Genomic DNA, 22421 nt, shown 5'->3' on the forward strand with positions numbered 1-22421 from the left:
TCGCTCGGCAGAAAAGGGGAGTTTGAGGGTTTGAAATTTCATAACACAAACTTTGATTTGGAGCTCGGTGAGAGGCAGTTTCTTGAGGAATTTTGAAGGAGAACTATTGGATAACGAATTCTAACTCTATTTTGGGTCATATACATAAATCTATTGTTGTTTTCCTCATGTAATTAAGGAATTTGAGGGTAGAAGTTTGGATATGGGGGAAATATTTCCCAATTAAAAATCTGAGTTTTGAATAGGAATATGACGTCGGATTGGGATGATTTTTGTACGAGTGAACTTGTGAGTGAATGGGTGTTCATAATTTGTGATTTTTACCCGATTTCGAGACGTGGGCAGGGGGAGGATTTTTGGGCATTTTTCCTATTTTATTACCCTAGCTTGATTTCATTGGCTAATTAGTTACTTGTAGTTATATTTACATTATGCAATTGGTTTGATTAGATGTGGATCATTCAGAGTCGGATAATCGTGGTAAGAGTGTGATATCGTGTTGATTTGAGCGGTTCGAGGTAAGTGGCTTGCCTAACCTTGTGTTGGGAAACTTCCCCTTTAGGATGTTTCGTATTATTTGATGTGTGAGTGCCGTGTACGTGAGGTGACGAGTACGTACACGGGCTATTGTTGCAAAAATCCAGTTTTTCCTACCTGATCATAAATTGTTTTCCCTTATTAGATTGCACTACTATGTTTGATTGCTGATATTAGATCAGGAAAGCATGCATATGTGTTGCTTATTTGATTTATGTGCAACATACTTAGGTGGACCCCTCTTTCCCGCGTTTGTGTTTAGTCTAAACTGTATAATTTGATGCCACACTTGCGATTTTTATCTTGAGCTGCATATTTACTTTGGGACTACGGACGTATTCCGGGAGACCCCCCTGTCTTTCATATTTATTTTGGGACTACGGACGCATTCCGGAAGATCTCCCTGTCTTGCATATTTATTATGGGACTACGGACGTATTCCGGGAGATTCCTATATTGCATATTTATTATGGGACTACGGACGTATTCTGGGAGATCCCCCTGTACTGCATAATCATTTCGGATCCTATGGGACAGTATCCCGGGAGAGATTCCTGTTGTGTTTACTTTGTGAGCCGAGGGATCCCTTAACTGTTAAAATTGTGTAATTTCTTTAATTGCTTTATCGTAATCTCTATTTAGATCTTTTACTGCTTAATTTATTATATATATATATACACACACACACACGCGCTGGTAAGGCCCTGACTGACCTCGTCACTACTTGACCAAAGTTAGGCTTGACACTTACTAGGTACCACTGTGGTGTACTCATGACCTTTCCTGCACATGTATTCGTGTGCAGATCCAGGTACGAGCTATCAGCCTCGAGGTTAGTGCATGTTTGCTAATTCTAGGAGACTTTAAGGTATTTCTGCCCGCGTCCGCGGATCCTCGAAGTCCCCTTCAATTCCCCCCTGGAGATTTCTTTTATTTATCTTCAGACTTTTGTATAGAGCTATATAGATTATAGAAGCATGTAACTTAGCGATATTCCGATTCTTGGGAGATTATTTTGTATATGCCGGGAGGCTCTATCCTTGTTTACAGTATGCTGATTTAATTTTTGTAGTAGTGTTTTCTTTAAGTTTTTCTGTATATTAGGCTTACATAGTCATAAAGACTAGGTGCCGTCACGACATCTTGGGGGGGGGGGGGGGGTTAAATTGGATCTTGACAAGTTGGTATCAGAGCTCTAGGTCCATAGGAGTCGTGAGTCACAAGCCGGTTTATTAGAGTTTCGCGAATCGGTGCGGAGACGTCCGTACTTATCTTCGGAGGCTATGTAACTTTTAAGAATAGTCATACTTCTTTGATTTCCTTGTCGTGCGAGTTATTGACATCAAAAATCCTACAAATTCTATTCTATTCTTTCTCAAATATGGTGAGGACCCGTCCCGGGAGGACTGACGACCAGGCACCCGAGCCCCCTACTAGAGCCGCCAGAGGCCGGGGTCGGGGTAGAGGACGACCACGTAGTGCAGACCGAGCACCTGCGAGAGTTGCGATAGAGGAGCCCCCAACAGCTCCCGCTGGAGGGCTGGCACCGGAGATTCCTATTGCTACTCCAGCCCTCCAAGAGACTTTAGCTCAGTTTATGAGCATGTTCAGCATTCTAACTTGGGATGGACTACTTCCGATAGCTCCCGCTGCATCTTAGGCCGGGGGAGGGGCACAGACTCCTGCAACCCACACTCTTGAGCAGAGGGTCCAGGTTGATGAGGCCCCAGAGTATATTCCTACGCCCCCAGTGGCTCCGGCGCAGCATGAGACTAGGGTAGCTGCTTCTGAGGTAGAGCAGCTCAGACTTGAGAGGTACAAGAAGTACCACCCACCTACCTTCAGCGGACTAGCTTCAGATGACGCTCTGGATTTTCTTGAGGAGTGTCATCGTATTGTTCGCACTATGGGCATTGTGGAGATGAGTGGGGTTTCCTTCACCGCTTTCCATTTGAGGGGAGCGACATATCAGTGGTGGCGTGCCTATGAGTTTAGTAGTTTGAACGAGGCGTCCCCACTCGCTTGGACTCAGTTTTTAGTGATGTTTTTGCGTGAGTATGTCCCTCAGAGTCTCAAGGATGCTTGGCGTGCAGAGTTTGAGCAGCTGCGCTAGGGTGCTATGACTGTGACGGAGTACGCAATCCATTTCAGTGAGTTAGCTCGTCATGCACCGACTTTGGTTGCAACCGTCAGATAGAGGGTTCGTCGCTTCATCGAGGGGCTCAGCCCTAGTATTCGGACCAGTATGGCCAGGGAGTTGGAGATGGACATTTCTTATCAGCAAAGAGTGAGTATTGCTAGGAGAGTAGAGGGCATGCTTGCCCGGGACAGAGAGGAGAGAGAGGCCAAGAGGTCTCTAGAGACTGGTCATTATTCGGGAGCCCGTGCACCAGCAACACGCTATGGTAGGAGTTTTGTGAGTCGCCCTATTCATTCAGCTTTGCTAGCAACTAGTGGTGTTCCAGCTCCTCCTAGACCTCATGAGCCCTATTATGCACCGCCAGTATCCACTATGCCTCCGCTCGAGGTGCTATTACCGGCTAGTCCAGCAGGCCAGGTCCGAGTCAGTCTCAGCTACCCCGTCATCCGAGGGGTTTCTTTGAGTGTGGTGACACTCGTCACATGGTTAGATATTTCCCCAGAGCCAGGAAGGGCGCACCTCCATAGACTTATCAGCCTCCACGTGCTCCACCAGGTCCTCTAGTCATTCTCCCAGCCCCAGTTGTCGCTCTCATTAGGCAGCTCGAGGTGGAGGTTGGGGAGGTCGAGGTGGCCCTAGAGGGGGAGGCCAGGCCAGATACTATGCCTTTCCAGCCCGTAGAGAGGTCGTTGCTTCAAACTCAGTCATCACAGGTATCGTCCATATCTGTCATAGGTATGCATCAGTATTATTTGGCCCAGGCTCTACATATTCATATGTGTTTTCTTATTTTTCTCCACATTTGTGGATATCTCGGGATTCTTTGAGCTCCCATGTTTATGTTTCCACTCATGTGGAAGATTCTCTTGTTGTGGATCGTATTTATCGGTCATGTTTAATTACTCTTAGTGGTTTTGAGACCAGAGCCTACTTATTATTACTCAGCATGGTAAATTTTGATGTTATCTTAATCATGGATTAGTTGTCGCCCATTGTGCTATTCTTGATTGTCACGCTAAAATCGTGATGCTGGCTATGCCGAGTTTATCGCGAATAGATTGGAGGGGTACTTTAGATTACACTCCCAGTAGAGTTATCTCATTTCTTAAAGCTCAGCGAATGGTTGAGAAGGGGTGTGACGCGTATCTAGCTTATGTGAGAGATTTCAGCATTGATACCCCTATAGTAGATTCAGTTCCAGTAGTGCGGGATTTTCCTGATGTATTCCTAACTGATCTTCCGGGCATGCCGCCCGATAGAGATATTGATTTTGGCATTTATTTGTTGCCGGGCACTCAGCCTATCTCTATTCCTCATTATCGTATGACCCCTCCTAAGTTGAAGGAACAATTACAGAAATTGCTTGATAAGGGCTTTATTCGGCCCAATGTGTCACCTTGGGGTGCTCCTGTCTTGTTCGTGAAGAAAAAGGATGGTTCTATGCGTATGTGCATTGATTATCGCCGATTGAACAAAGTTACAGTGAAGAACCGGTATTTTTTGCCTCGTATTGATGACCTGTTTGATCAGTTACAGGGTGCTCGAGTGTTTTCTTAGATTTACTTGCGTTCAGGTTATCATCTATTGAAGATTCGGGAGCCAGATATCCCGAAGACTGCCTTCGGGACTCGGTATGGTCATTACGAGTTCCTTGTTATGTCATTTGGGTCGACCTATACCCCAACAGCATTTATGCATCTGATGCACAGTGTATTTTGGCCATATCTTGACTCGTTCGTCATTGTGTTTATTGATGACATTCTGGTATACTCCCGGAGTTGGGAAGATCATGAGCAGCACCTGAGAACAGTGCTTCAGACCTAGAGAGAAGAAATTATATGTGAAGTTCTCGAAATGTGAGTTTTGGTTGGATTCAGTGGCATTCTTGGGCCACGTAGTGTCTTGTGATGGGATCAAGGTATATCCAAAGAAGGTACAAGCAGTGCAGAGGTGGCCTAGACCATCATCAGCTACGGAGATCCATAGTTTCCTTGGGTTGGCGGGATATTACCGTCGCTTTGTAGGGGGATTTTCATCTATTGCAGCACTTATGGCCAGACTGACCGAGAAGGGTGCCCCACTCAGGTGGACCGAGGAGTGTGAGGAGAGCTTTCAGAAGCTCTAGACGTTTTGACTACATCCCCTGTATTAGTATCGCATACATGTCCAGGGTCTTACATTGTCTATTATGATGCCTCGAGGATTGGCCTTGGAGCGATATTGATGCAGGACGGTAGGGTGATTTCCTACGCGTCTAGACAACTGAAGGTACATGAGAAGAATTATCCTGTCCATGATCTCAAGTTAGCTGCTATTGTTCATGCCTTGAAGATCTAGTATCATTATTTGTACGGTGTTCCTTGTGAGATCAGCATTGATCACCGGATCTTGCAGCACTTTCAAGCAAAAGGACCTTAATTTGCGTCAGCGGAGGTGGTTGGAGCTACTTAAAGACTATGACATCACTATATTGTACCACCCGGGGAAGGCCAATGAAGTGGCCGACGCCTTGAGTCGCCGGGCGGAGGGTTTGGGGAGTTTGGCATATCTTCCGACAGCTAAGAGGCCCTTAGCCTTGGATGTTCAAGCCTTAGCCAGTCAGTTCGTGAGATTGGATATTTCAGAGCCTAGCCGGGTATTAGCTTGTGTGGTTGCTCGGTCTTCTCTTTATGACCGCATCAGGGAGCGCCAGTATGATGATCCCCACCTTCTAGTTCTTAAGGACAGGGTTTGACGAGGTGATGCTAGATATGTGACTATTGGTGATGATGGCGTGATGATGATGCAAAGCTGGATCTATGTGCCCAGCGTGGATGGGCTTCGGGAGTTGATTCTTAAGGAGGCTCACAACTTGCGTTGCTCTATTCATCCGGGTGACGCAAAGATGTACCAAGATTTGAGGCAGCATTGTTGGTGGAGGAGGATGAAGAAAGATATAGTTGGGTTTGTAGCTCGATGCCTCAATTGTCAGCAGGTGAAATATGAGCATCAGAGACCGGGTGGCTTGCTTCAACAGATAGAGATTCCGGAGTGGAAGTGGGGTCGGATCACCATAGACTTCGTAGTTGGACCCACAGACTTCGAGGAAGTTCGATGCCATTTAGGTGATTGTGGATCAGCTGACCAAGTCCGCACACTTCATTCTTGTGTGTACTACTTATTCTTCGGAGTGGTTGTCGGAGATTTATATTCGGGGGATTGTTCGTCTGCATGGTATCCCAGTTTCCGTCATTTTAGATAGAGGCACTCCGTTTACATCACGGTTTTAGAGAGCCGTATAGCATGAGTTGGTTACTCGGGTGGAGTTGAGCACAGCATTTCACCTCCAAACGGACGAACAGTCCGAACGCACCATTCAGATTCTTGAGGATATGCTCTGTGCGTGTGCGATGGAGTTTGGATGTTCTTGGGATCAATTCTTGCCACTTGCGGAGTTCGACTACAACAACAGTTATCAGTCCAGCATTCAGATGGCACCGTACGAGGCTTTGTATGGTAGGCGGTGCCGGTCCTCGGTGGGATGGTTTGAGCCAGGCGAGGCCCGATTATTGGGTATAGATTTGGTCCAGGTTGCCCTGGATAAGGTGAAAGTGATTCAGGAGAGACTTCACACAGCCCAGTCTAGGCAGAAGAGTTATGCAGACCGGCAGGTTCGTGACTTGGCATTTATGGTGAGGGAGCAGGTATTGCTTCGGATATCACATATGAAGGGCGTTATGAGATTCCGGAAAAAAGGGCAAGCTAAGCCCGAGGTTCATTGGTCCTTTTGAGGTATTGCGACGTATTGGGGAGGTTGCTTATGAGCTTGCCTTGCCTCCCAGCCAAGCAGGAGTTCATCCAGTATTCCATGTCTCCATGCTCTGGAAGTATCACGGTGATCCGACTCATATATTGGATTTTAGCTTAGTCCAGTTGGACAAGGATCTATCTTATGTTGAGGAGCCAGTAGCCAATTTTGGACAGGCAGGTCAGGAAGCTCAGGTCAAAGAATATTGCTTCAGTGAAGGTCCAGAGGAGGGGTCAGCCGGTCGAGGAGGCGACTTGCGAGACCGAGCAGGATATGCGCAGCCGTCACCACTTCAGGTATGTCTCTATGCTCGTTCGAGGACGAATGAATATTTTAAGAGGGGCAGGATGTAACGATCCGACCGATCATTTTGAGAATTAACGCCCCGATCCCCTGTTAAACGCTTTCTCCATGTCTTTTTCTGCTTTTGTGATTTGCCGGAATGGTTCGTGTTGAGTTTTGGAGTGTTTTGGGACACTTAGTTCCTAAATGAGAGTTTAAGTCTTAGAATTTAGACCGTAGTCAGAACAGTGTGAAGAAGGCTCCAAAATGGAATTCCATCAATTCCGTTAGCTTTGTTGGGTGAATTCGGGCTTAGTGGCGTGTCTGGATTATGTTTTTGAGGTCTGTAGCCCATTTAGGCTTGAAATGGCAAAAGTTGAATTTTTGGAGTTTCGGGCCGACAGTGAAATTTTTTATATTAGGGTCGAAATTCGATTCCAGAAGTTGGAGTAGTCCGTAGTGTAGAATATGACTTGTGTGCAAAATTTGGGGTCAATCGGACAAGGTTTGGTTGGTTTCGGCATCGGTTGTAGAATTTGGAAATTCAAGTTCATTAGGTTTGGATTGGAGGGTGATTCGTGGTTTTGGCGTTGTTTGATGTGATTTGAGGGCTCGACTAAGTTCATATGATGTTATAGGATTGGTTGGTATGTTTGGTTGAGGTCCCGGAGGCCTCGGGTGAGTTTCGGATGCTTAACGTATTTGAATTTGGACTTAGTCAAATTCTGAACTTGGCTGCTTCTGGTGTTTTCGCACATGCAGTCGGAAGCCCGCGGGTGCGGCCCCGCAGAAGTGAGGAAGGAGGTTGCATATGCGGTTAGAGGCTAGGGGATCAGTGGTCGTAGGTGCGACTCAAGAACTGCAGGAGCCGCATCTACAAAGAAATGAGCGCGGATGCGGTGCCTGAGGAATTAATGTAATTCCGCAGATGCGGAACTTTAACCGCAGAAGCGGGACATCAGAAGAGGCCCCATGACCGCAGATGCGGAAATCACTGGGCAGAAAAAGGGGAGTTCGAGGGTTTGAGATTTCATAACACAAAATTTGATTTGGAGCTCGGTGAGAGGCGATTTCATGAGGGATTTTGAAGGAGAACTATTGGGTAACGAATTCTAACTCTATTTTGGGTGATATACATAAATCTATTGTTGTTTTTCTCATCTAATTAAGGAATTTGAGGGTAGAAGTTTGGAAATGGGGGGAAAAGTTCCCGAATTAAAAATCTGAGTATTGAATAGGAATTTGACGTCGGATTGGGATGATTTTTGTACAAGCGAACTCTTGAGTGAATGGGTGTTCATAATTTATGATTTTTACCTGATTCCGAGACGTGGGCCCGGGGGGATTTTTGGGCATTTTCCCTATTTTCTTACCGTAGCTTGATTTCATTAGTTAAATTAGTTATATGTAGTTATATTTACATTATGCAATTTGTTTGATTAGATTTGGGACATTCGGAGTCGGATACTCATGGCAATAGCGTGATATTGGGTTGATTTGAGCGGTTCAGCTAAGTGGCTTACCTAACCTTGTGTTGGGGAACTTCCCTTTTAGGATGTTTGGTATTATTTGATGTGTGAGTGCCATGTACGTGAGGTGACAAGTACGTACACGGGCTATTATTGCAAAGATCCCATTTTTCCTACTTGATCATAAACTTTTTTTCCTTATTAGATTGCACTACTATGTTTGATTGCTGAGATTAGATTAGGAAAGCATGCCTATGTGTTTTTAACTGCTTATTTGATTTTTGTGCAACATGCTTAGGTGGACCCCTCTTTTCGTCGTTTGTGTTTAGTCTAAATTGTATAATTTGATGTCGTACTTTCCATTTTTATCTTGAGTTGTATTTTTACTTTGGGACTACGGACGTATTCCGGGAGATCCCCCTGTCTTGCATATTTATTTTGGGACTATAGACGCATTCTGGGAGATCTCCATGTCTTGCATATTTATTTTGGGACTACAGACGTATTCCGGGAGATCCCCAGTATTGCATATTTATTTTGGGACTACAGACGTATTCGGGGAGATCCCCCTGTACTGCAAAATTATTTCGGAGCCTACGGGAGGGCTCCCTTAATTGTTAAAATTGTGTATTTTCTTTAATTGCTTTACCGTAATCTCTATTTAGATCTTTTACTACTTAATTTATATATATATATATATATATATATATATATATAGGGTCTTGACCTGACCTCGTCACTACTTGACCGAGGTTAGGCTTGGCACTTACTGGGTACCATTGTGGTGTACTCATTCCCTTTCCTACACATGTTTTCGTGTGCAGATCCAGGTACGAGCTATCAGCCTTGAGGTTAGTGCGTGCTTGCTGGTTCAAGGAGACTTCAAGGTATTTCTGCCCGCGTCCACAGATCCTCGGAATCCCCTTCTATTCCCTCCTAGAGATTTCTTTTGTTTATCTTCAGACTTTTGTATAGAGCTATACAGATTATAGATGCTTGTGACTTAGCAATATTCTGGTTCTTGGGAGATTATTTTGTATATGTTGGGAGGCTCTATCCTTGTTATTTACAGTGTGCTGATTTAATCTTTGTAGTAGTGTTTTTTTTTAAGTTTTACCGTAATATTAGGCTTACCTAGTCGTAAAGGCTAGGTGCCGTCACGACATCTTCGGAGGGGTTAAATTGGGTCGTGACACCTACTATACCGAGGTCATGGCAGATGACGGCGACCTCAACGGGCCAACTCGACGAGTCACCTCGGCACAATTCGAATCCAAGAAGGAATGCAGGGACAACACAAGAAGAGACGATCTAGTATTGCGGTCAGGCAGGGAACGTTTTGTTCATTTATTTACTTAGGAGCCGGGCCTTAGGAGCTTTGACTCGAGCCTCCTCATTGTCCACCTCAAAGACAAAGCCGATTTTGTTCATTTATCTATATTATTATAAAAGCATGAATACAATGTCGGATTACAAAAATAACCTTAGAATATTAAGCATAATAACTCATAAAAAAAGGATATAACCGGAATTCTAGATATTAGTCTTATAATCCTATTAGTTTTAGGACATAATACTACACATTATGAATCCTACATGATTACCTTTAGGAATGCTCTAAGTGTAATTACTTTCGGGCATAGCCATATAATACTACACGTTGTACATACATCTCAACATCTTTTATGTTTTGTTTAATAATTTAAGTACAAAAAAATCTAAAAGGAGCGTGTATAGCAAGCTTCAAACAATTGTGGGACTTACATGTCGTTTGTAAAAAAAACAGGAACTTTCGAATAGTATTTTAAAAAATCCATTTATCATAAAACGACTAAAATGTCAAGTTTAAAGTGGTAATATATTCATACTTCACTTCAAAGTCCTTAATATTAAGTTATTTCTAACTTAATTAGTGATAGGCTACAACCTTTTGCCATTGTTCAAAATTTACGCACAAAAAATAATTGAGGCCATTAGCAAAACGGTTTCATTCTAGAATTATAATTGCAATTAATTTTAAAGTCCTAATATGGTAAAGTTTTAACTTTGATAATTTTATCCAACATAGGATTATCCATCGAAAGATATAGATATTAGATAGATAGATATAGATAGATAAATTACATTCGGGGTAGATACGTATTTTTAGTTATGTAATCCTATTACTTTTAGGATATACTTCTTAAAAATTTCTATTACTAATTTAATTTGAAAATGTATTATAATGTCCTATTACTAATTTAATTTGAGAATATATTATATTGTCCAAATTTATTTAGAAAAAGAAGAGCCTATATTATTATCAAAATAATATTACAAATAGACCAAAATAACCATAAAATATTAAATGAAAGAACTCATAGGAAAAGGACATAACTGCAATAACCTATTTGTTGGACTACAATATCTTCTACGCTAATGTTTAATATTTAAGATTTTAAAATTAATAAAATTCTATTTATTAAATTCTTATTATAAATATGTAGGAACGTTTAATAAAATTAATTTCATAAAAATTAATCCTCTGTATTGGCAATACATTACCACTCCATAATGTCCAATACCCACAAAAAGATAATATTAAATGGACTGCATAAAAAGTTAAAATTGAGAAGAAATAAAAATACCCCCACGATAATATATTTTTATATTATATTTGAACTACGTTCCTACTCAGATAATATTTTTTTAATCAATTTTTCTTGTAATATTGAAAAATATCCAATTATTAAACAACAACTAAGAAAATATTTAAGAATATAAATATGTGAGAAAAAGGGGAAAAATGGTTGGTAAGAGTCAATACCACTAATGATTCTACAAACATAAAGATCTAAACGCGAAATGTCAGATCAATCTTTTAGTCTTTGAAAAAAAAAATTATGGTGGATGATATTCGAAACAAGAGGTGAACTAATATTAAGATTTGAATCAACATAGAATAAAATATTTTTATATTAAAACTAAATAATTAGATCTTTTAATTAATTATTTAGCAAGAGAATCCAATTCAATTATTTTTTAAATTCATGAGTAAAATTCTTCTTCGAGTTTAAAATTGTTTAGGGTATATAAATTTATTCCATAAAAAAAGAATTACATAAATTTAAAAGGTTAGTATATTATTAAGAATCAAAATGTTATACAAGTGTCTGAGGAAACACAATCAAAGCTAAATCTTAAACAAGAACAAGTTTTCAAGACTATATTACAAAGATTCGACTCTGGTATAACAGGATTATTCTTTGTAGATGCCTCCGGTGGAATTGAAATAATATTTTTATGTCACGCATTACTTGCAAATATCATATCAAGAGACATGACACTATTAACAATAATAGCAAGTGATGTACCAATAATGATTTTATTATGAGGCCACCCACTTTAGATTTGATATACATCTTCAAACAATTTAAATAACCATCACAAATTTATAAGAAAAGCAAAGTTGATAATATGGGATGAAGAACTTATTGCTAAGTGTCAAACGATCGAAATAATTGCCCGGAGTTCTAGAGATATATTGGATATTAATGAACCGTTTGGTGGAAAATTAATGGTTTGGGAGGTGATTTTTGTCAAGTACTACAGGCAGTTCCAAAATCGACAAAAACATAACTAACTTGCCAAAGTTATACTTTTGGCCTTAAATGAAAAAGATTCAACTCACAAGAAATATAAAGTAAGAACATACCAAGATTTAGTGTCTTCTTGCTTCGTGTCGAAAATGAAGAAGAGCATCCAATAAAAGATGATTTGGTTCTTCCTGAACACTTGGTTATCAACTCCAATGGTAATAGTAGTGGATTTAATAAGAGAAATATTTCTATCATTAGATTAAAACGCAAATTGTGCAAATCGCATGATAGAATTAAAAGATATCTTAACTAGCAGAAATGAATATGTTGATCAACTAAAGTAAAGGTGGATTGCAAAATTTTATAGTAAAAACAAAATATTTTTCATTTTTTGACTCAGCAGAAATGATACCAATAATTACTACCAAGAAGAATATACTTAAATACTTTAATACCAAATGGCCTTCTACCATACATTTTTGTTGTCAAGGTTAATATTTTTTTTACGTATGTTAGTGTCACCGCATATATTATAGACTAAGTTAAAATTGATCTTCTATTATATATAGGTTGATTTTGAAGAAAAATATGTCCGTCATGCTACCGAAAACTTAGATACACCGAATAACTTATGTAATAGCACACAGATAGTATATAGAAGTTTTCACAATAACGTCATACATACAAAAATTATGATATTGGTCATTGTGCTTCTAAGTATAATTTTATCCCTAATTCAACTTTCGTCTTCCGAAACTAAGGAATATCCTTTTAAATTTATATGAAAATAATTTTTGGTATGTTTATGTTTTGCAAATATAATAAATATACAAGGACAAACATCCTAAATATTAGACTATATTTACCGCAATATATTTTCTTGCACGAACAACAGTATGTTACACTTTCAAGAGGGATATCAAGAATTCAGATTTAGGCAAATCAACCAAAGCATTAGGAGGTAACATACACAAAAAAAATATTATTCACAAAAAATTATCTAACACGACAAAATTGACAATTTTTGTAAGTTTTGATCCTGTCCTTTTATTTTAAATTCATGTATTATGCTAATGTAATAATATTTTTCGGCATTTAGATGATTGTGTATTATTATACATAAAATTACTCTCATTAATTAAATTTTATTATTCTTTCATATAAATAAATATTTAAACCATTATGTGTCATTATTAACGTGCAACGCACGTTCATAGATATTAGTTTACTTAAATGTTCTTTATTGTTTTTTATTGCTAATATTCTTGAATTATTCATTATATCATTATTGTTATCATTTATTGCTAGTCAACAGTACGTGCGGGACATTTTCTAAAAATACACTCGACGTATCATTTGAATATTATATTATTGGCTAAGATTAACCCTATTTCATAATAATTTTGATTGTATAAGCTTACATCTAGATTTTTGGGTGCAACTACTGCAGGCTAAAAGACTAAGATATCTAGCGTAATTTTTTTTTTACTCTATCAGTATTTATAATTTAAACCCAAATTCTAAATAAATTCTTAGAAAGGAAAACAGGAGCGGTATGTTCTTGACGTGGGGAATCACTAAGCAACTGTATCTCTACCCAAAGATACGTAGTTATGAATAGTCTTTCGATAACTTTTATGAACTGTTATTTTTTCTTTTGGTTCAAGTTTTGTAAACTAATTTGAAGTACAATACAAGACCTAACAGAACTTTTGAATCTCCTTAGTTGTTTTGGAGACATAACTTGTGTCAAGGGTTCAATAACACGTAGATACTCATACTTAAGTGAAACAAATAGAGATGAATCCAAAATTTAAAGTTTATGAATTCTTAAAAAACTCAAGTTTATTATACTAATAATAACTAAGCTCATAATTTATGTTACTAATCTGAGTCTGGGCCTTAGATACTGGTTACTGTTATTGCATGTCATTTATCTTTTGGTTGTTATGCTTTTGTTACTATTACGGTTTCTACTGAAGGTACTAATGAATTATCTTTTCTTGTTTTGTATTTCCGTCTTTCTGAGCCGAGGGTCTATCGGAAACAGCCTCTCTGCCCTATCGGGGTAGGGGTAACGTCTGTGTACACATTACCTTTCCCAAACCTTACTTTGTGGGATTTTACTGGGTAGTTGTTGTTGTTTAATAACTAAGCTCATAGTAAAACACTTATAGATATTAAACTTTATGAGAGTTTCAATCTTTAAGGTTATTAACATTTAACTCATTATATTATGGGTTCAAACCCACTATGTGTTGCAGTTTTAATGAATTTTTTACACATAAATATATGTTCAGCATAAAAATTTACGACTTCAATTGAACCCATCACTAAAATGCTTTTTATATATATATATATATATATATATATATATATATATATATATATATATATATATATATATATATATATATAATTATGTGGTGACATGTCATGACACGTGGATTGGTAAAGGAATGTCAATTGGCGAAAAGTAGATGAAGAGGCACGAGCTTTAGCAGGCACGGGCAAAAATCCAAGAAAGCCAAAAGGGATAGGCGCTCGAACCTCTTGATATTCTGAAGAGGCATCAGAAGAATGAACCTAAATAGCAAAAGGGGTATAGATACGTATTATTGGAAATTAATATGCATTAATTACAGAAAACGTTATAGAATCTGTATTAAATCAGTTACGATTACCAATTATAACGTTACACTAAATGTCATTAATTGTCCATAAAGACTCCATTAAAAAATGTATTACTTAGAAATAGCTATAAAATGTGAGGAATGAACACTTGTAAGGACACGAAATACTATTGGAATATACTGATTTACTTTGTTTTCTATTATTTACATCAATTATTCCTATTTCTACTTGATTATCAGCAACCCGAGTTCTTCTAAAATAAGAAATATATATATTATAATATATTATATATATATATATATATATATATTATTATATATATATATATATATATAATATTATATATATTAAGTAAGTTTTTGGAACAAAAAATACTGAATTCATGTGTATCCGTACTGACATTGTTGATCTGCTTCGGGAAACAAGTAGAATAAACTCAACTACAAACGAACAACGTGTTTATTATCTCCTTCTTGACTGTTGCTTATGGTTTAATCCAACTAAACCATTCAAGTGCTTATAACCACCATACATAATCCAATATACTTTATAAATTATAATGCATATTGCTCACTTTTCTGCTCCTTTTATGGAACTGATTACGCAGTTAGTCGTGCTTTTATATTAATAATCATTAAGCACTTCACCAAATGCTAAAGATTTATGATTTAAATATCAACTTTCCTTATATTTTCGGTATAAAAGCTTTCTACCATTATAAATAATGATGCTTATAATGAACTGCCATGACTTCGTCTAAATTAGTATATATGAGATGTCTCACTTATTAGTTATTATCCCACTAATTGAGCCTACATTATGACCTCATTATCTTAGTGACGCTCTTTCTGTTAAATATATGTAAATTCAACAAGTAATTATTGAAATTATCGAGCGACAATGCACTAATTAGTCTTTTGTTGTCCATAATATTTTTAAGGGCAATAATAATGTGGATACTCCTATATTACTCATGAAGTAAGACTCTGTAAGAGAAAATTAAGTGATACTCGAGCACTTTAATTAGCTCTTATAGTACTTGGCAATCTTTTTAAAAAGTTTAATTAACTTCATTATTTACATAATCCTTATATGTCAAATCTAACTTTTCAGCAATTTTAATTTGCTATCAGCAAGAAACAAGAAGCTATTTAGTTTTAATCTAGGTGTGAGCGTGTGCATACTGATATAAATCTTTTTTAGCTAAATATCGTGTAACGACACATTTTACAATTCAATCAAACTCTTCTGATAAAAACAAAATCCACATATTACATAGAATTAAGCCGCAGTTACCGGAGTACGCAAAATGTGAAAACTAAAATTCATACTAGTTCAATTTTCAATAAAAATAAATTTATTTTGGTGATTTTCTTTCGTCTAAGCTTTAATGCACAAAATTACTCTACAATACTACTTTAAGATGATCAAATGCGCACGAATTAATCCATATTATCCTGTTATTAAAAGATAAAACTAATCAAATATGCACTATTTTTAAAACACATCGTAGTAGATGCCTTCAAAGTTATCAAGACACGTGTGTATATTTAGTATTATCAAGTTAGTTGTGTAGTATTCTGCTAGTTGTACTTAGTAGAGTAGTGTATGTAGTATAAATAGGTGTAGATATTTTCTATACACAGTTGTATTTATTTTTTGTATTTTCCTCTATGACTTTGAGCTTTCAGCTCATTCTCTAATGAAAAGGAACTTTCCAGAAGTTCTCTCATCTAGGGCATTTCTCATCCGCCATTAGAGCTCACTCGAGGTGAGCTCATCTTCTTCATTCTCTCTACTATTTGACATGGTATCAGAGCAGGGCTCCTGATCCTAAGCTCAATTAGTCAATTTTCTTTTCCATTCGAGTGTATCTCTATAATAATTTTCTGTACAAATAGTGAAATTTTTCCAATTTTCAAATTGATCCTTGATTATCATGGTTGTTGATGAAAACACGACGGATTTCACAAATCCGGCCTTAGATTCGACAAATCCACTCTACATGCATCCATCTGAAAGCGCTGGTTCTATGCTTATGCCGGTGCCTTTCGACGGATCAGGATATAGATCATGGAGAAGAGGAGTTTTGAGAGCTCTCTCAGTGAAGAATAATGTGGGATTCATAAACGGGAAGTGCAAAAATCCAGATTCTCAGGACCCTAACTATGATCAACGGGAACGTTGCGACGATATGGTCACATCATGGATCCTAAATTCTATCTCAAAAGATTTAGCGGACAGTTTACAGTATGTTAATGATGCTCAGGAACTTTGGAAAGAACTTGAAGATAGGTATGACCAGACAAATGGAGCGAAGTTGTATCAATTGCAAAAAGAGATAAATGATTTGAGTCAAGGAACCCTAGATATCACTAGGTACTATACTAAAATGAAGAAGCTTTGGGAAGAGCTAAACACGTTGAATGCACATGCTCAGTGCAAGTGCAATTGCACATGTGGTGCTAAGGCAAATATGCAGAAGGCTGAACGGGACAGAAGGCTGATTCAGTTTTTAATGAAGCTAAAGGAGGTTTACACTATAGTTAGGGGAAGCATTTTAATGATGAATCCATTACCCTCACTCGCACAGACTTTTTTAATCCTCATCCAAGAAGAGAAACAAAGAGAAGTCAAGCCAAACAATCAATTGATGATTGAATCTACTGCCCTGAGTGTTAATAGATCAAGAGGAAATTCTTTCAGAACAAACTTTGGTCAACAGACAAACACTACAGACACTAGCTATACGAATTTCAATCAGCAGGGAAATAAAACTGGAAACAACAACTACAAGGGAGGATATCCTGGGAGTAGGCCACGACCTTTTTGTGACTATTGTAAGAAGCCAGGTCACATTAAGGAGATGCTACAAGTTGCATGGTTATCCACAAGATTAAAGGTTCAATAAAGGAAAGAGAATTGCTGCCAATGTACATGGAGGTCAAGTAGAGAGTGGCATTGAAGGTGAAGATGGAAACAATGTGCAGGTACAGGACATGACAAAACTATGCAGAACCTTACCAAGGAGCAATATAATCAGTTACTGAGCATCCTACAGTACTTTCATGCTAGAAATGGAGGAAATGAACTGAAAGCAGGAGCTGTGAACTTTGCAGGTATCTTAGCTTGTTTAACTCATTTTGATTCTGGTTGTGGCTCATACGAATGTTCTAAGTCTGTTGCTGACTCTTGGATACTTGATTTCGGATCATCAAACCACATGACCTATAATAAATCCATATTAACCAATGTGAAAACCTTAGTGTATCCTTTCCGAGTTACTTTGCCTAATGGTTATAATGTGAATGTGACATTGATGGGAGATGTAGTGATGAGTCCTAGGTTCACTCTGAAAAGAGTTCTCTTTGTCCCTAGCTTCAAATTAAACCTAATCTCAGTACGTTGCTTAACAGTTCAACTTGATTACTTGTCATATTTACCAAATTCGCTTGTATCCTTCTGCAGGCCCCTTCACTGAAGAGGCCTCTGGCAATTGGTGAAAGTAAGGATGGTCTGTATCTTTACACATCAGATTCTTGCAAGTCCAACACTTCAGACTTCTACAAATCTAATTCCCTAGTCCTTGAGAATTCATCTAGTGCATAAAATAAAGGTGATGTAATCACTCTGTCTATTTCATCTAGTCTAACTAGTAGCAGTAGTGTTAGTCCACACTCTGCTTCACACATTGCACCTAGTTTACATAACTTTGTTCCTCCTACTTTACCTAGATCACACACTTCTCCTCATGAATGTAATAAAGATGTCACAAATTCTCATGTGTAATATAAAGGAAATATTAGTTCTACATGCAATGCATCTATGACTGATAAAAACATGATTGATCTCTTGTGGCACAATAGATTGGGACATGTACCCTTTGTCAATATGCCCAATGGCTAGACAAAATAGATTGCCATTCTCAGAAAGAACTACAGTCACAACCAAAATCTTTGAAATCTTACACGCTGATTTGTGGGGTCCCTATTATATGCCAACTCATGATAGGAAAAAGTACTTCATCACTCTAGTAGATGACTACAACATGTGCACTTGGACACACCTTCTTAGCTACAAAAGCAATGCCCTGCAGGCAGTCAAGGCTTTCTTTGCCATGGTAAAGAGCCAATTCAACTGTTCCATTAAGACTATTAGAACCAATAATGGTTTGAATTCATAAATTCTGAAACTGCTTCCTTCCTGCAGTCTGAGGGGATAATACATCAGAAAACATATACCTATACACCTCAGCAAAATGGCATAGTCGAAAGAAAACACAAGTATCTTCTAGAGACAGCTGATCACGCCCAACTATGCCTTATAAAAAGGACTAAGTGGTCATTGCAAAAATATAATCCGATTCAGTCCGGAGTCAAATCCCACAGGGAACTAACCTATTTACTACAACATTTACCACTGCTAATGATAAGCTCAAACAATTTTTGGATGCAAGATTTTTTATGTATAATGAGTAGAATTTAGTTAACTAAGGAAAAATAACAATAAAACTAGCAATAATCTAGAATAGAGTTGAATTCAATGGTAAAATGGTCTAGGGTTATTGATTTCCCCAATTGTCGGATTAATTCCTGAAACGTTAGCTATAGTCTCGCTGTAACACTCTATAAGAAATATGAGTTCTAGGTTACCGCAATTATCTCTCGATCAATTACGATAATTTACTAGAAGCATTTTCTCGAACTACCCTAGCTAACAATTTATGCAACTCAAAATTATCCCACCAAAGCTTCGTTATCTCTAACCCTGCTTTTAAATTCAAGTAATTAATCTCTTAACTTACTCGAAAGTGGTGTTGTTCAACAACAATCTAACAAAGTGTTCTTTCTCAAGCAACACAAGATAACTAGACACGATTAATCAATGGGCCTTTCAATTAATCACAAGACAACACGTAGTTGAACAATCACATAGTAAAAATGACTCAGTTATATCAAAACATGTCAAGACTTCATCCAACAATTGGTTCCATCAACCCTAGATGACGGGTTTAGCTACTCATACTAAGAGATGAAAATTCACTAAATAAAGTCATAATCATCAATAGAATTAAAAAGAAGAAGAATAAAACTCTAAGGAAAATTCTCTGTCTTTCTCCCGTGTTCTTGCCTTCCAAATCTCTCTAAAAAAAGCTATCCTTCACTCTAGGACGAATTAGGCTTCATATAGGTTTAGGTTAGTCGCCTTGAAAATTACATAATTGACCTTGGCTTCTTGGCTCCCGTCTTCCCGTCCACAGCCGCAGATTTGACAATTGTTCTGTCCGCGGCCGCGGAGCTGGAACTTGCTCTTCTTTCTCCTTTTTAACCGAGCTATCCTCCGATTGGCCTTCCACACTCCATATTGACTCCAAAAAATTCTTTAGCTTCCTCCTAACTCGTAGTGGATCCTGCAAAATGTAAAACCCTTAATTAGAGCATTTTGTTATCTTTTACATTCAAACATTGATAAAGTGCGGCCAAATTAGAGTGTAAATAGTATCAAAATTTCATAATTATCATTTACTATCAACAGCCAGGGCACTGTTGTATTAGTCTAAGCTCCCCATGCAATATCGGGGAGAATGTATCCTCACCTCAACTTACTTGATTAACAGGCTTCCTTTTAATACTCTAAAAAACAAATGCCCATTGGAACTACTCTACAAAAGAAAACCCAAATAGTCTCACCTCAAAAGTTTGGATGCCTCTGTTTTCCTACAACCTGACAAGTTAGGATTTTAACGTGTTTTATGCCCCTACTTGCCTATGCTTTGATTATAAATTGCTACAAAATAGTCCCAAAATGCTCACAAGTTGTGCTTGATTGCAGGTTTGATCGACAAAGTGACGAAATGTCAAAGATCGACTCAAAAGTAGTGAAACCTGCTCAAGTATCAAAGACTAAGTGAATTGAGGAAACGAGGGCCTAGTGCGGATCGCGCAAAAGTGACTGCGGCCGCACTAGGAGATTCAGCGAGTTGGGATAATCAGGCTGAAGGCTACGCGGCCGCGGTACGTTTCTCGCGGTCCGCGGTTAGACTCCACGGCCGCACTACTCTTTCGTGCGGTCCGCGGACATGAGGTTCAGAGAGGTTGACTAATGGCCAATTCCAAGCAATGCGGTCCGCGGTCATACTTGAGCGGACCGCGCCAACTCCCTCCGCGGCCGCGGTCCTTTTTTGTGCGGCCCGCACTGACCCCGCAGGGGTATTTTTGTCCAGTTTTACCAGCCTATTATAAATAAAATATTTTACCATTTTTAGGCAAGTTTTTGTATTCAAGTAACAGCTGTGCTCGTGAGACTCGGTTTTGTAGCCATTTTTGGCACTTTAGCTTTAATTTTACGAAAGATTCTTGTGATTTCTTTTTAGTAATTAATTAATATGCTTAGTCCTTCATCTATTTCTTCATTTTCTCTTTCAAGCATGAGTAGCTAAACCCATTAGCTAGGGTTGTGGCTCAACCCTAGTGTGGGTAATTGATGGGTGTTATCATCTAGGGTTAGATTGATTATGGGTGTTTGTTATTTGAGTTGATTTTATGTTTTTATTTAAGAATTGGTGGTTGCAAACACTGATTCAAGCTTTGTGGGTTTGACTCTTCTTGAGAAAGAGAGTTTATGACCCCAAAATTGACCTAACAAGGAATTGGGATGGACTCATGAGAAATGATAGTCCCAATTAACGGGTTAAATCTCGAGAGAGTAATCACCCTATTTGAACCCTAGTTGCTTGATCTAATTGGCCTACCCAATTGGTCTCGAGAGAGTCAATTGGAAAAAATCACTCTCTCTACCGAGAGGTGTGAGATTGGGTACAATTGTGCAACGGTTATAGCATAAGCCCCAAATATGTCAATCTATCCTTAGTAACATCTACCTGTCAATTAGCCACCTAGGCAGTGTCACGACCCTAGTGCCTTTCTTCCCATTAGATACAACTTAGCAATATTCTAGTAGCATAATTTAGCGTTAGTCATTAGTTTTATCATAGTAGTTATAAAATCAAAAAGCAAGAATGTTTGAAGTGACATTAGGAGTACAAATACATCTCTAGACTAGACAGAAAATCCAACTCCACTACTAGCTCCATGAGAAAATCGATCCCGACCTCTATTCGGGTAAAAGCTATTGCGACCCTCTCTTCTTACCTTGGTGTAGCGTCGAGTTGGCAGCGATCACTTTTTGGCGCTGTTGTCGGGGAGCTTACGGTGTTGACTATCTGTTTAGTTAGTTTTGTGTTTTGCTTCTCTTCCCTTCTTGTTTACTAATTTTGTTTGTGTCGATCACTCAGGTACTATTCTTTAAATGCTAAGGACCCTCTTGGCAATGCCATGGCGGGGGAGGAGGTAGAAGATATTGATCATGATGAGCTTCCCTTACCTCAAGCTTGTGTAGAGGCCGTCAGGCCAATGACAACAATCCTATTCCAGACCCTCCTCCGCCACCGCCAAGAGTAGTCCCAAGAGTTCTCCCTAATCAAGGGTATGCGAGTGCCATTGTTCCTCCCCGAATCCGGGCGAGGAAATTTCAAATCACAAATGTTATGTTGACCTTTCTCGAGCAAAGAGGGTATTTTACGGGCGCCTCCGATCAAAATCCCTACAAGCACTTGAAGGGGTTCGTGGATACATGCTGGGGTAGCAAGCAGACAAACGTGTCCGGGGATGCATTGATATTGAGGCTTTTCCCATTCTCTCTTTGGGGTAAAGCGTTGGATTGGTTAGAAAGGCTCCCCAATCATTCTATCACCACATGGGATGAATTGGCGGACAAATTTATTTCCAAGTTCTTTTCTCCAAGTCATATGGCGGCTCTTCGGGATGAGATTCTAGCTTTCAAGCAAATGCCAACGGAACCTTTGCACGAGATATGGGAATGATATAGAATAATGGTGAAGGAGTGCCCTAATAACGACATGACCGAGGCGATGATACAACGAACTTTTTATCGGGACATCAACACCACGAATCAGTGCATTGTGAACCAATTGG

The 22421-nt window shown here is 38.6% G+C and overlaps 1 protein-coding gene across 1 annotated transcript; it reads left to right on the top strand.

Annotated features, from left to right (window-relative positions):
• Positions 16367–17338, top strand: LOC109232671. The gene has a single exon (XM_019398426.1). It carries the CDS (start codon positions 16367–16369, stop codon positions 17336–17338), a length of 972 nt encoding a protein of 323 aa, XP_019253971.1.

Source organism: Nicotiana attenuata, chromosome 9 (assembly GCF_001879085.1).
Source record: "Nicotiana attenuata strain UT chromosome 9, NIATTr2, whole genome shotgun sequence".
Lineage (NCBI taxonomy): Eukaryota > Viridiplantae > Streptophyta > Magnoliopsida > Solanales > Solanaceae > Nicotiana > Nicotiana attenuata.

Bases quoted from the DNA above. Each gene is read 5' to 3' on its own strand.
- LOC109232671 (XM_019398426.1), top strand. From the start codon at position 16,367: ATGGTTGTTGATGAAAACACGACGGATTTCACAAATCCGGCCTTAGAT.